The 14,430-nt window shown below is 38.0% G+C and overlaps 1 protein-coding gene across 4 annotated transcripts in view; it reads left to right on the forward strand.

Annotated features, from left to right (window-relative positions):
• WWC3 (WWC family member 3) overlaps positions 1 to 14,430 on the forward strand; it is a 188,799-nt gene that overhangs the window by 128,825 nt on the left and 45,544 nt on the right. For all 4 annotated transcript variants that reach the window (XM_063450084.1, XM_063450083.1, XM_063450085.1 and 1 more), the window contains exons 6-8: positions 6,861 to 6,990; positions 8,951 to 9,097; positions 14,120 to 14,193. In XM_063450084.1, the coding sequence (XP_063306154.1) occupies positions 6,861 to 6,990; positions 8,951 to 9,097; positions 14,120 to 14,193 (351 nt within the window). The remainder of the gene's footprint in view (positions 1 to 6,860; positions 6,991 to 8,950; positions 9,098 to 14,119; positions 14,194 to 14,430) is intronic.

Genomic DNA, 14,430 nt, shown 5'->3' on the forward strand with positions numbered 1-14,430 from the left:
CAAAATCTTCCTCACTTGACGCGTTTCGCTGAGGCTTTTTCAAAAGTGAATGCTTGCTGTGTGGGGTCCTTGCGGTTATATATCTTCTATAATTGTGGAAATCAGTTCCGATGTGTGTAGATCGTCATTTCCGGTTTCGTGACGATGACGCAAGCGGAAGTCCTCCGGGCGCCATATTGGATATGGGAAATAGTCCGAGAATGCCCACAAAAGGGCTCAGTAATGTATAAATTAAAAATATATACTTAAGAGCATGTAAATATAAATAATCATATTGTATACAGAACTTTATACATTTATATGAAGGCAAAGAGAGGTATTGAAAGTTTCACATGGACAATCATTGTTGTATAACTAGAACAAACATCTGGAGCTGTTTTTGACATAATAATGAATATGATATGGTATAAAAAATATATTCTATAATAAAAAGTATACTAATAAAAGATATTATAATCGGTACCAAATGCTTGTAGAAGAAAGTGTAGTGCAAAGAGTGCATTATATAAATAAACTGAAGGAATGTTGTAGGGGGACAATAAATATAGGAGGAGTGGAAGAAAAAAAAAATTTCAATTATAAGAAATGAACCAAATCAAATTCTATATTAAGCCCATTTGGGTGAAGGGTATCCAAACGGTGAACCCATTCCATTTCCAATCTTCCTATATTTTTGATGGTATCGCCCCCTCTCCAGTGTGGTTTTTATTTCGCAATGCCCAGACATTTTAAAAGGCTAGGGTCTTTATTGTGCTGTAAAAAATGTGCAGACACAGAATGATTTTTATAGCCCTTTTCAATATTACGGCAATGTTCACTAATACGTATTTTTAATGGTCTTATAGTTCTTCCAACGTATTGTAGTCCACAAGGACATTCTAATAAGTAGATCACATTATTACTATTGCACGTAATAATCTCATTTATATTAAAAAGTTTTTTATTATTTCTATTTGACTTAAAATCTGAAATGCATTTGTTCATTTTGTGTGTTTTTTTACACGCTATGCATGTATTGCACCTGAAAAAAACCTTTGTTAATAATGAAAAAATTTGTTTCATATGTGCTTTGCTTTCTAGTGAAGTTTTTTGTAAGCTGTAGTTTTAAATTAGGCGCACCTCTAAATATTATAGTAGGTTTGTCTGGTAGAGATTTATTCAATATTGGGTCTTCTTTAAGTAAATGCCAGTTTTTATTGATTATTTTTTTAAAATGTTTATTTTTATTGTTGTAATCAAAAATAAGAGGAAGAGTAAATTTATTAGTCTGGGGATCCTGAGGAGGTTTCTGACTTAATAGTAATTCTCTTTGTGTTTTATCAATTAACGTTATTGTTTTATCAATTTTTCCAGCATTGTAGCCCTTTTGAACAAATCTTTGTTTCATGTCCATGGCCTGTGTCTGGAATACCGATGGTTCTGTGCAATTTCTTTTAAGTCTAAGTATTTGACTTTTAGGTATTCCATCTAGCCTTGTAGGATTATGGCAGCTATCATAGCTGATAAAGGTATTTGCATGTACTTCTTTAAAATGAGTTCTTGAACATAGTGTATTCTCCTTAACATAAATCTCCAAATCTAAAAAGTAACTGTCTGTTGGCTAAAATGGGAGGTTACAATAATCACACTATGTTCAAGAACTCATTTTAAAGAAGTACATGCAAATACCTTTATCAGCTATGATAGCTGCCATAATCCTACAAGGCTAGATGGAATACCTAAAAGTCAAATACTTAGACTTAAAAGAAATTGCACAGAACCATCGGTATTCCAGACACAGGCCATGGACATGAAACAAAGATTTGTTCAAAATGGCTACAATGCTGGAAAAATTGATAAAACAATAACGTTAATTGATAAAACACAAAGAGAATTACTATTAAGTCAGAAACCTCCTCAGGATCCCCAGACTAATAAATTTACTCTTCCTCTTATTTTTGATTACAACAATAAAAATAAACATATTAAAAAAATAATCAATAAAAACTGGCATTTACTTAAAGAAGACCCAATATTGAATAAATCTCTACCAGACAAAACTACTATAATATTTAGAGGTGCACCTAATTTAAAACTACTGCTTACAAAAAACTTCACTAGAAAGCAAAGCACATATGAAACTATTTTTTAAATTATTAACAAAGGTTTTTTCAGGTGCAATACATGCATAGCGTGTAAAAAAACACACAAAATAAGGAAATCCACAAACCCCATTGGGCATGGGACGGTAGACCATACTAAAACCCTAATCTGACAGACCCTTTAGACAGTACCAAAGACGGAAGGTCAAGAGCAAACAAACACATCACAGGGGTAACTGGCGGACACTAGATCACCAACCTCCCACAATTCCTATACCACACATCAATGGTTAACCTGACGTAAGCGCCTACCACGCACGACCCGAGCTGTCTATACTAACACCAAGTTCTGACATGTGATGTACTAATATTCCCATAGTACGAAATGTATGCTATGTAATTTGGAAAGTGTGTCATACTGTAAAAGATCCTTATGACTCCCCACCCCTCTTCTCTTCTGTATCCCTATATTATCTGAAAATAATAAAAACTAAGTTATAAAAAAAAAACACACACAAAATGAACAAATGCATTTCAGATTTTAAGTCAAATAGAAATAATAAAAAAACGTTTTAATATAAATGAGATTATTACGTGCAATAGTAATAATGTGATCTACTTATTAGAATGTCCTTGTGGACTACAATACGTTGGAAGAACTATAAGACCATTAAAAATACGTATTAGTGAACATTGCCGTAATATTGAAAAGGGCTATAAAAATCATTCTGTGTCTACACATTTTTTACAGCACAATAAAGACCCTAGCCTTTTAAAATGTCTGGGCATTGCGAAATAAAAACCACACTGGAGAGGGGGCGATACCATCAAAAATATAGGAAGATTGGAAATGGAATGGGTTCACCGTTTGGATACCCTTCACCCAAATGGGCTTAATATAGAATTTGATTTGGTTCATTTCTTATAATTGAATTTTTTTTTTCTTCCACTCCTATATTTATTGTCCCCCTACAACATTCCTTCAGTTTATTTATATAATGCACTCTTTGCACTACACTTTCTTCTTCAAGCGTTTGGTACCGATTATAATATCTTTTATTAGTATACTTTTTATTATAGAATATATTTTTTTTTATACCATATCATATTCATTATTATGTCAAAATCAGCTCCAGATGTTTGTTCTAGTTATATAACAATGATTGTCCATGTGAAACTTTCAATACCTCTCTTTGCCTTCATATAAATGTATAAAGTTCTGTATACAATATGATTATTTATATTTACATGCTCTTAAGTATATATTTTTAATTTATACATTACTGAGCCCTTTTGTGGGCATTCTCGGACTATTTCCCATATCCAAAATGGCGCCCGGAGGACTTCCGTTCGCGTCATCGTGACGAAACTGGAAATGACGATCTACACACATCGGAACTGATTTCCACAATTATAGAAGATATATAACCGCAAGGACCACGTACAGCAAGCATTCACTTTTGAAAAAGCCTCGGCGAAACGCGTCAAGTGAGGAAGATTTTGGACTCTGTTACCCTGACTGGTTTTATAAGTTTGTATTTTCACTTTTAATATTTTAAATATTTGATGCAATAAAGTATATATATATTTTATATACTCCCAGTCACCTTTTTTTGTCCTACTTCCTATTCATCATTTTGCTGCTGCTATTTTTGGTTCCATCATATCCCTAGGTGGGGATTATTCCACCTGAAGCTGTTTTCACTAGAGCAGGTCCTTGCTCTAGTAGATGTAAGTAGGATAATTTCTTTTTGTGCCAAGTTTATACCTACATACTATACCATATGGTGTATTTTATTTGTTTTTCTTCCCACAAATGCTTATATATATATATATATATATATATATAAGCCTACCAGGAACATCACGTATCAAGAAATCCGCAGACTGGGATTATTCCGTCCAGGCTCTTGAAATAGAGCTTATATAGCTCTTTAAAGTGTGAGTGTGGATTTAATATTCCTTTACCGTTCACCTTATTGTTAAAGACATATTGCACTATTACTGTATTTTGTTTTTGTTTCTTTAAGCTCCACTATTGGCCAGCATTCCTTATTACGTATGTACCTTATTTATTGTTAGCGCTGTTCACCTTTTTACTTTGTAATATTCATCTGAATAAAGTTGTTTTGGGGCCAGGAGACACCTGGAGGCACTCTTGCCTCGAGGGGGTCCCCTAAGTGGCCTCCAGCGTGCATCTCCTCTGCTGCCCTGGTGGCTTCTGAATTTTGAGATTTAGGACGTAGTGCTGCTGATTGGTTGAGAGCGGTCAGCTGGCGCTTTCAGGTAATCAGTGGTTTCCCATTCACTAAACTGGCATGCAAAAGGTGCCAGTTTAGAGAATAGGAAGTCACTGATTGGCTGAGAACGTCAGATGACCGCTCTCAAACAAGCAGCTGCGCCCCTGCCCGGCAGCATGCAGCGCTTCCTGAATCTCCAAATTCGGAGGCCGCAGAGTGAGAAGTGGAGACCAGAGCTGGAGGCAACTTAGAGGATAAACCGTTCGAGAAGGGGCCTCCTGGCACCAAAACAACTTTATTTAAGTTTCCCAGGATGTCCTCCATAAACTCTTCTGGCCCCTGGGAGGTACTCAACTTACACTTACAGTTAAAAACCTGTTATTTACTTACCTTATCCCAGCACCAATGTCCCTCGGCGCTGGATCAAAGTTCCGTCCTGCGACGAGCCTCCCCATAGGAAAGCATTGAATCAGTGCTTTGCTATGGGGAAAAAATCTGATGCTGGATGTCCTCCTAAAGAGCGTGAGAACATCCAGCGTCAAATAACGGACCAAATATCCGTTACGAATCTGGAAACCTTCTAGTGGCTGTCTGGTAGACAGCCACTGAGGGCAGACTTAGAGCTGCAATATAAACATTGCAGTTTCTATGGAACTGCATTGTTTAACATTGCAGCACTAGGTAGTGTATAGATCACATTTCTGTAGTCTTACTGCTCAGTTCTCTACATTTTTGCGGTTAAATTGTTATTGTTTATGCAGCCCTTGTCACACCTCCCTTGGCTGTAACACGCACAACCGTCCTACGAATTTCCTGTAAAGAGAGATCTAACTTTTAAACTTCCCTTATTGCACAGTGTATTTAATTTAGCATTTCTTATCTCCTGCTCTTTTTAATAGCCTGTAAAAGGCTCCTGCATGATTAAAGTTCAGTTAACAGCAGGAAAAGCTGCAAGAGAATTGAGCAGTGAGACTGCAGCGGCATTAAAACTACTTAATTAAGCTTGGCATATCACTCAAATTTTTATCCGTTTGCCCAGGGCCCACAAAGCCTGTCCTTGGTGTTATTTGTTTTTGGGGTGCTGGTGGTTGATGGATTTACTCCTGCCCGGATCATTCCTGATTTTCTTTTTGTGCTGGTTTGCTTCTACCCATATTGGCTAAACTGCTAACTGAGGAATTTCCTGTGGGAGGAGCAGGAAGGAGAACATGTCTGCAGGGCTTTTTTTAGGATTGTTGCTACCTCTCCAGTCGAGGGATGCAATGCAAGATTCCCGTGGACTGCAACCACAACGATTTTATAGAAAACCAAACAAACTTAAAACACATTCTGTCAATGACCTGTAAGACTTATAAAAAAAAAAAAAATATATATATGTATACATTTTAAAACAATCTTGCACACGAAGGCCTGAGTGTGTCCCCCTCCTCCTATGATGAGAAGGCGAAACTCTGAATTTTTCAAGGACACAAGTATGTCATTCCTTTCCATTTAACGCATAACTGTGAGAAGCTATGGGTATTACTGTATTGGCCGTGCAGGGAATTTCCATCTGAGGCTTGTGTTTAGTTTTCAGAATCTTAGCATAGTTTGAGAACAGGATGGTATTGTTAGCTGCTAAGAGAGAAGCCATAGATTATATGTACGTAGTAAAAGCCACATGCCCACGAGAAAACACCAGATATGGCCAGTGCCCTGAGATAACAGTAAAATGCACATAAGTGACTTAAAACACAAAAAGGGCATTGTTAGTGGTAATGGGACAGGTCTAGTAAAAAAAAAAAAAAAAAATTTAAAAAGAGAGAGAGAGAAACCTGGCCTCTCAACAGTACCTGCTGTTGATGGAAGGCTTGCAGGAAGCAAGCTGTGGTTAGTTTTGGGGCCTTCTGCCAGGACTGATGATGTAAAAAGCCCGATATATGTAACAAAACTTTCCATTCTTTTTGTAGGTAATATATGGCTTTGCATGGGAGTTGGCACTTATTTCTGCAAGCTGTGATTATAAAAATAGCTCATTGGTGATTAATTGAAACAGGCAAAACATTCCCATTTTATTTTTCCTATGGAAATGAAAGAGTTAAATTGCCACCTGTTACTATTAAAAGTGTGTAAAAAAAAAACATGCATGAACATCGGTGAGTTTGTGTATATTTTATTTATAATGGTATAAACAAGGAAAAAAAAGTCATATTTTTATACAAGCTCTGGTTAGCTCATATTTTGAAGACATACAAACCATGTTAGGAACTTTTAGATCTGTGCAGATGTTCTGCTTTGAATCATTTGATGTCCGCGTGTTAGCTAGTCAAATGACAAATATTCAGTACATTTCCCATCTTAGCCAGCCGGAGATCCGGTAAATTGCCCATTTATACTCAGTGGGCAGGAGTATGACAGAATAGTGCTGGAGTACTCTGTCGTCAATACTACCCACTACCCCGTGTTTACTCTGTTTGCTCTCCCACCTTCTTCTTTGACTACCTGCCTGAAGTAGTTCAATAATTTATCGGCTACATGTTTGTTGTGTTTGCTCTAATAGGATTGACCGAAAAATGTCCAGTTCGCATACCAACTATAAGCTAGATGAGGCGCAAGCCATAATGAGTGAACTCCGAACAATACGGCAAGCAATATGTATGGGAGAGAAGGAACGGCGTGAGCTTATGCAGGTACGCAATTTATAAAATGTATTTTATATAGAAGAGTATCTTTTCTGTTCTTAATTTCTTTTTTCGATAACCTATTTTTTTTTTTTGAAAACCTAAGGAGAGGTTTTACAGGTGAAATTACTATCCAATTCAACCCAGTCTCTGTAAACTTTCTCCAAGTTGACTGTCAGGTGCACCATATAGTGATTCAAAATGACTAGCACAATCTTTAAGTCAATAGTGATCATTATTAAGGTGTTATTTTGGCCCCACAAGGCTTGTCAGTTGTTATGGTGCTTTAAGTGAATTAGCTTTTGTTTCCACTAGACACTTCACAATAATCCCACTTACAGTTGAATTAGTAGAACAGAAATGTCATGAACCAACTTGCAACAAAAGATGGCATTTCGTGACCATGTGCTGGAGTCTATGCACCTGTTAGCAAAGGATGAGACTGAAATAACTGACCTTTGTAATTAAAAGGGATGTCTACAGGAGCATGGGTGGAGCCTGACCCAGCGCCGAGGGATATCGGCGCTGGATTCAGGTAAGTGACTGAAGGGGTTTTAACCCCTTCAGCGACATCGGATGGGGGCGGGAGGTAGGGGAGCACTTCAAGATACTACAGTGCCAGGAAACTGGTTTGTTTTCTTGGCACTAGAGAATCCCTTTAAAGTAACTGTGTGCACAATCACATACAATTTAATGTACAAATCAAAGGGAGTGTTGACTCTCAGTGGTCTCCTAAAGTTAGAATCAGAGTTCCAAAAAGTCATTCCCGGTTTTATCTAGATTTTTTTTTTTTTGTACAGAGTATACATTAAGAGTTGATCATTAGTGAAATTGTATGTGCATTGCTTAAAAGAGGGGGTTGTAATGCATCATCTATATACATTTTTTAAATGTGTTTCTCTTAAATAATACTTAAAGGGACACTATAGTCACCAGAAACACTACAGCTTAATGTAGTTAGTAGAGTGTCTATAACCTGTCCCTGCAATGTTAGCACTGTAAACCGTGCATTTTCAGAGAAAATACAGTGTTTACATTGTTGCCTAGTAACAACTGTAGTGGAAGTCACTCAGGTGGCTACTAGAGTTGCTTCCTATTTCTAGCGTTAAGCATCTCCACGCTCTGTGAGGTCTTTTGCTGGACATTCACAATAGCCTGCAAATGCTTTCCTATGGAAAAGCATTTGATTAGCTGAGATCATCAAGATTGATGATCTCTGCCACAGAGGCAGGGCCAGCCATGCAAAAAACTACCTTTTTTACTCCACAGAGAGGGGGGGCTGGGCAGTGGACACATACATGTTTGTATTCCTAACACTATTGTGTTCCCTTAAAGGATTACTATAGGGTCAGGAACAGAAACATGTATTCCTGACCCTATAGTGTTAAAACCACCATCTAGCCCCCCTGGGTCCCTCATGCCTCCATAAATATAGCAAAATCTTACTGTAGTCCAGCCTGAAGCTGTAACTCTGCATGCTGTTTGACTCAGAAAAAAACAAGCTGTCTGCTGACATCATCAGAAGTGGTGGCCTGATCCAATCACAATGCTTCCCCATAGGATTGGCTGAGACTGACAAGGAGGCAGATCAGGGGCAAAGCCAGCATGATTCAAACACATCCCTGGCCAATCAGTATCTCCTCATAGAGATGAATTGAATCAATGAATCTCTATGAGGAAAGTTCAGTGTCTGTATGCAGAGGGAAGAGACACTGAATGTTTGGATGCATTTTAGGCAGCCATGACCCAGGAAGGATCTCTATCAGCCATCTGAGGAGTGGCCAGTGAAGTTATCACTAGGCTGCATTTTCTCAGCAAAAAGCCTGAAGGTAATGATTCTATGCACCAGAATTCAATAAGCTGTAGTTGTTCTGGTGACTATAGTGTCCCTTTAACAAGAAAAATGTTGCTGAAAAGTTATAATTTAACACATCAAACAAAACTTTATTTATTTTTTCCTATAAATTAGAGTCTGGCTAAGCTGACTGATGGATTCAGGAATAGCAGAATTTCGGATTCGTTGCACAATATTCCACACAATTCAAGCTCGCTCAGTGATTCCTGCTTACCTCAGCAATACTGTGATGCTTGTTCACAAACCGAGAACGCTGGAGAGGTATTGTTTAACCTGTTGTAAAATTCCATTCTCTATAAAGATTATGATTAATATTTTTTAATTTATTTCATGTTGGAACACTTTATTTTTCAGCTTTTTCATTTTTTTAGTTTATGCAATACACATTTCTTTAATGAATTTCTGACCAAATTCACAGAACTAAAACAGAAACATATTAGAGTAAATGTATTTCTTCTACACATAAAAAGTTAATTTAAAAATACAAAAAATGAATTGCAATACTTAATTTTAAATTGTATTATTTAAAGGGATACTGTAGGTATCAAAACTGTAGATTGATAAAGCCGTTTGGGTGTAATGATTATGCCCCTGCTGTCTCTCAATTAACTGGAACTAAAACACTTTGTTTCTGTTTATGCAGGCCTAGCTACACATCATCTGTCCGTGAGAAAAATGGTTTAATATTCAATCAGATGTTCACTTGCTTTAGAAGTTTTTATATCCTGCTCTGTAAATGTAACTTTAAAGGACCACTATAGTGCCAGGAAAACATACTTGTTTTCCTGGCACTATAGTGCCCTGAGGGTGCCCCCACCCTCAGGAACCCCCTCCCGCCGGGCTCTGGAAAGAGGAAGGGGTTAAACACTTGCCTTTCTCCAGCGCCGGTCGGGGAGCTTTCCTCCTCCTCTCCTCCTTCCTCGCGACGTCATCGGCTGAATGCGCATGCGCGGCAGGAGCCGCACGCGCATTCAGCCGGTCGCATAGGAAAGCATTTACAATGCTTTCCTATGGACGCTGGCGTCTTCTCACTGTGATTTTCAATGAGACAGCCACTAAAGGCTCTGGAGGCTGGATTAACCCTCAGTATAAACATAGCAGTTTCTCTGAAAGTGCTATGTTTATAAAAAAAAAAAGGGTTAATCCTAGAGGGACCTGGCACCCAGACCACGTCATTAAGCTGAGGTGGTCTGGGTGCCTAGAGTGGTCCTTTAATTACATACTGGAGACTCTTCCAAGGTCTAGCAAGCTTTTAACCAAGCTGGCAATAGGAAATTCTAAATTAAACAGAATGTGCAATAAAGTAAATTTCAACATTAGAGCTCTCTTTACAGGAAGTGTTTAGGAAGGCCGTGCAAGTCACATGCAGGGATGCGTGACTAGGCTGCATAAAAAGTGATTTAACTTCTAAATGGCAGAACATTTAACAGTGAGATTGCAAGGGCACGATCTATACACCAAAACTGTATACATTAAGCATTAGGCAAAAGTAGTTTTGGTGCCTATAATGTCCCTTTAACCCTTAATTGTTTAATGTAAAATGCACAGTTTTTGCTATTCAGTGCTCTATATAGTTATTATTTTGCAATGACAATTACAGTATGTCTTAACTGCAACACCAATAAAATGTGTTTTAACGTTATATGTGACAAAACCATACAATCAAGTATATACAACCATTTAATCGGTTTCCAAGAGCATTAAAGGGACACTCCAGTGCCAGGAAAACAAACTGTTTACCTGGCATCCCATGTTGCTGAAGGGGTGAAAATCCCTACACTGACTTACCTGAGACCCCCGCCGATGTCCCTTGGCGGTGGTTTCGGGTCCGCCCATGCTCCTCCCCCGCCGACGTCATCTGGCGGGGGAGACCGATCGTGCATGCGCAGCCGCCGGCAGGGGAGACCTAATGCGCATGCGTGCGCGCGCAGTAGACCTCTCCATAGGAAAGCATTAAAAATGCTTTCAATGCTTTCCTATGTGGAATTGAGCGACGCTGAAGGTCCTCACATAGCATGAGGACGTCCAGCGTCGCTCTAGCACAGAAAACCTGTGCTAGAAACCAGGAAGTGCCCTCTAGTGGCTGTCTAGTAGACAGCCACTAGAGGAGGAGTTAACCCTGCAATGTAATTATTGCAGTTTATGAAAACTGCAATATTTACAGCTGCAGGGTTAAGGGTAGTGCGAGTTGGCACCCAGACCACTCCAATGGGCAGAAGTGGTCTGGGTGCCTGGAGTGTCCCTTTAAGCCTAATTAATACCTCTGTATTTAGTATAACGATTGTTAGTTGCGCTATTTTTATTACAGTTAAATAAATTTAAGGTCTTTGTGCATCCTCATGGAATAATTATATCTTTAAAATTCAACATCTAAACCTGTAAATCGTATGCGATGCTTTACGAGGTTTCACAGGCAAAGAAGCAACATAGTGACCTTTAAAAAGCAGCTAGAACGATTTCCTTTGAGATCCAGGGCTTATTTACCTGTACTCCACATGAAGCCTGTGTACCATGGCATGGCCAGGCCCTTAATACTCAGATTGCCCCTTATGAGTAAACTAGTAAAAACAAACTTCCTTTACCCATCGATGAGCTTTGTGGTTGGCTTGAAAATCAAAACACGAGGGCTGGTTTGATGACAAATAGATGATAAATTAAAAGGCATTTAAATGCTATACCAAAAATTTATATTTTTTAAAATTTCTTTTGAATGGATCTATTTCTGGGGTAGACTGAGAGGGGGGCATTTGGCAGGATGGTGGTAAGTTGTACCAAAAGCAGCTAGGTATACACTGAAGTACACTTTCACCAGTCAGCCGGAAATTACAGTAACACTTCATGGTGGCAAACCTTGTTCCTGATTTGCTCAGAGCTTATCCCCACACACCAGATTTAAGATTAACAGAGGATCCAAAATAAGCAAGGAGCATGCCAGAAGCAGTGACTTGAAACACGTTCGACTTTAGCTTACCCTGTGCTTTACCTTGGTGAAATAATATAGCTTTACGGTATCTACTTCAGCAGTGCTGTTTTGAAATTTGGGCCCTTTATTACACACACTTTTTTTTTTTTTGTCCTTTAACCCCTTAAGGACCAAACTTCTAGAATAAAAGGGAATCATGACATGTCACACATGTCATGTGTCCTCAAGGAGTTAAAGGGATACTTCAGACCCTAAAGCACTTTAGCCTGCCGAAATGCTTTGTGTGTGAAGAGTGATTTTAATAGAAATTAGCACAGTTACAAATTAACCTAGTTACACCTCCCTTGATGTCAATCAGATAACCCATCCTTTTACTTCCTGGTTTGTTTAGCTCAATAGTTAAACTCACGAGGCAGACAATTGCTCAGAGCGCCTGTCTAGCAAACACTTGTCATTTAGCTGCATTGGGAAGTCTGTGATTGGACAGCCACAGAAATGTTGTGACTGGTTAGAAGGGGAGGGCTTATAAAGGCAGACAAGAGACTGTAGCTTTTGCATGCTATATTTAGATATACCCCAATGAAAAAATGCATAATGAAATATATGCATGTGTTCATTCACCTACCAAAAAGGGATTTTTAAAATGTAATTTATTGATTTTAATTTGGTCTGTGGAGTGTTCCTTTAAATGGTTAGAGAATTGTGTTGTCCCTAAGATTCCAAAGTACGTTCAATAATGCAATAATTTTACTATCGGTCATTATTTCCCTTGTCGGTTCTCCACAATTTTCGGTTTTGCATAAACCTCAAGATGTCTGTTGACTTACATGTGAGTAAATCGTTTGATAACTGTAAAATAAAGTATAAAACATTCACATGTATTATATTGCTTTAAAATAACTTAGTAGCATTACCATTCAAACTTATGGAAGAGACACTATTAACCTCAAGAGCATATTAATTTGTTTACCATTACAATGCCAAATGCATTTTGCTATGAGTAGAATCCTGTCTGATGCAATTTCTGTCCACCCCCCAGTTCACACCCGCGGCCAACGGGTAGGAATATGTCATAGAATAAAAAAGGGGTACATCTTTATGTCACCACCAGTGGTCAGTGGCTGGAGCTATTATAATATTCAGGGTGAGGACATAGTGTACTCCTTTCGGCCCCCACCTGCCACCAATGCTAGTCAGGGGGTAGAATCTAAAGACCCATTGGTTAAGAGTGAGGCCCTAATTATAATAATCAGGGGGGACCTAGTGTACACGCCAAGCCCCCATTGGGGGGGCTCTAATTAAATAAGGACATGCTATTGTACACCCTCCCACCCCCTGAAATAATGACACATTTAAAACATCCCTTAGAGTAATATTGTGGTCTTATTGACCACACTAGGATTTTTACTTGCTTATTTATTTATTTTTTTACTTTTTAATGATGGGTCTGGCTTGCATGCACTGCCCAGCCGCTACATAATTAACGCTTGCACTATTGAGTGTTTTTAACTATTTGCCTACTGACTGGTAGTTCTGCCAGTGGCCACATAGGTTTTTTTTTTTCTTGTTTGTTTTTTATCTGGACCTAGATTTGAAACCTCCTGCAAGTATGTGATCCAGATTTTAACTGTCCTGTGATTTCCGGTCCAACTGGAATCAGGACAAGACTTAGGCCTGAATGGCAAAATCTGGATATTTTTGAATTGCATGAATTGTCTGAATTTTGCATTCCAAATTACTCCATATGAAGCAGGGTAAAAGCCCTTTTAAACTTCAGTGATATACCACATTAGCGTTCGCTACTCAGGTTCAACTGATGTGTTTGGAATTTGTATTTTATCCAGTGTGGATAGTTTCTTATTGTTAGAGTCTATTCTATCCAGAGGTCATTGTGGGGCTCTACTCCATAGGGTCCACTTTTACCAATTTTGGAGGTTTTAAAATGCAACGGCTTGGATGTATGCACTTATTATTGTGTCAGTTGTGATTTTATGTGTTTATCTAAATTTTATGTTTAGTTTTAATTATTCATAAAAAAAATTGAATTGCTTTTTTATGCTTTGTGCAATGTATGCTGCTATTTTGTCATATCACATTTTATATTTAGTTAACTAGTGGGCTTTTATATATTGACTTTTATCTGTGCTGCTGTTTCTTACCCTTTGCGCTGTTTTAATTTTTTATTAATTTTTTATCTGTAAAGATGTAATTGCTATTGGTATTCATGTTGCTTTATGTCTACTATTTACTGATCTGCATAGACACAAGCTCAAATTGGGGAAAAGTTGTTTTGGTTTCTTTTTTTTTTATGAAATAAAAAAAATTATAATTGTCAAAATATTTTATATTTTTTGTTTCAGTTTGGCTTTGATGATAAGACAAAACTGGTGGATAGAGTACGACTTAATTGGCAATATGAGGAAGCCAAAAAAAGGTAATCTTCATATAACCACACTAGTGAGATTGACTTTTCTGTATTGAATGCAGTAATAACTCTTTTGTGATGTTGACATGGTGTGTTATGATGCAATATATCAGCACTCTTAGAATTAGGGAGAGGGGCAAAGAAGAGAGAGCTGTGCCATCAAGGATGCAGATCTCACACGTATCCATGTATTTAAAAAAAAAAAAAAAAACACTCAGTCACAACTGCTCACATTACATATCTATC

Source organism: Pelobates fuscus, chromosome 1 (assembly GCF_036172605.1).
Source record: "Pelobates fuscus isolate aPelFus1 chromosome 1, aPelFus1.pri, whole genome shotgun sequence".
NCBI lineage: Eukaryota > Metazoa > Chordata > Amphibia > Anura > Pelobatidae > Pelobates > Pelobates fuscus.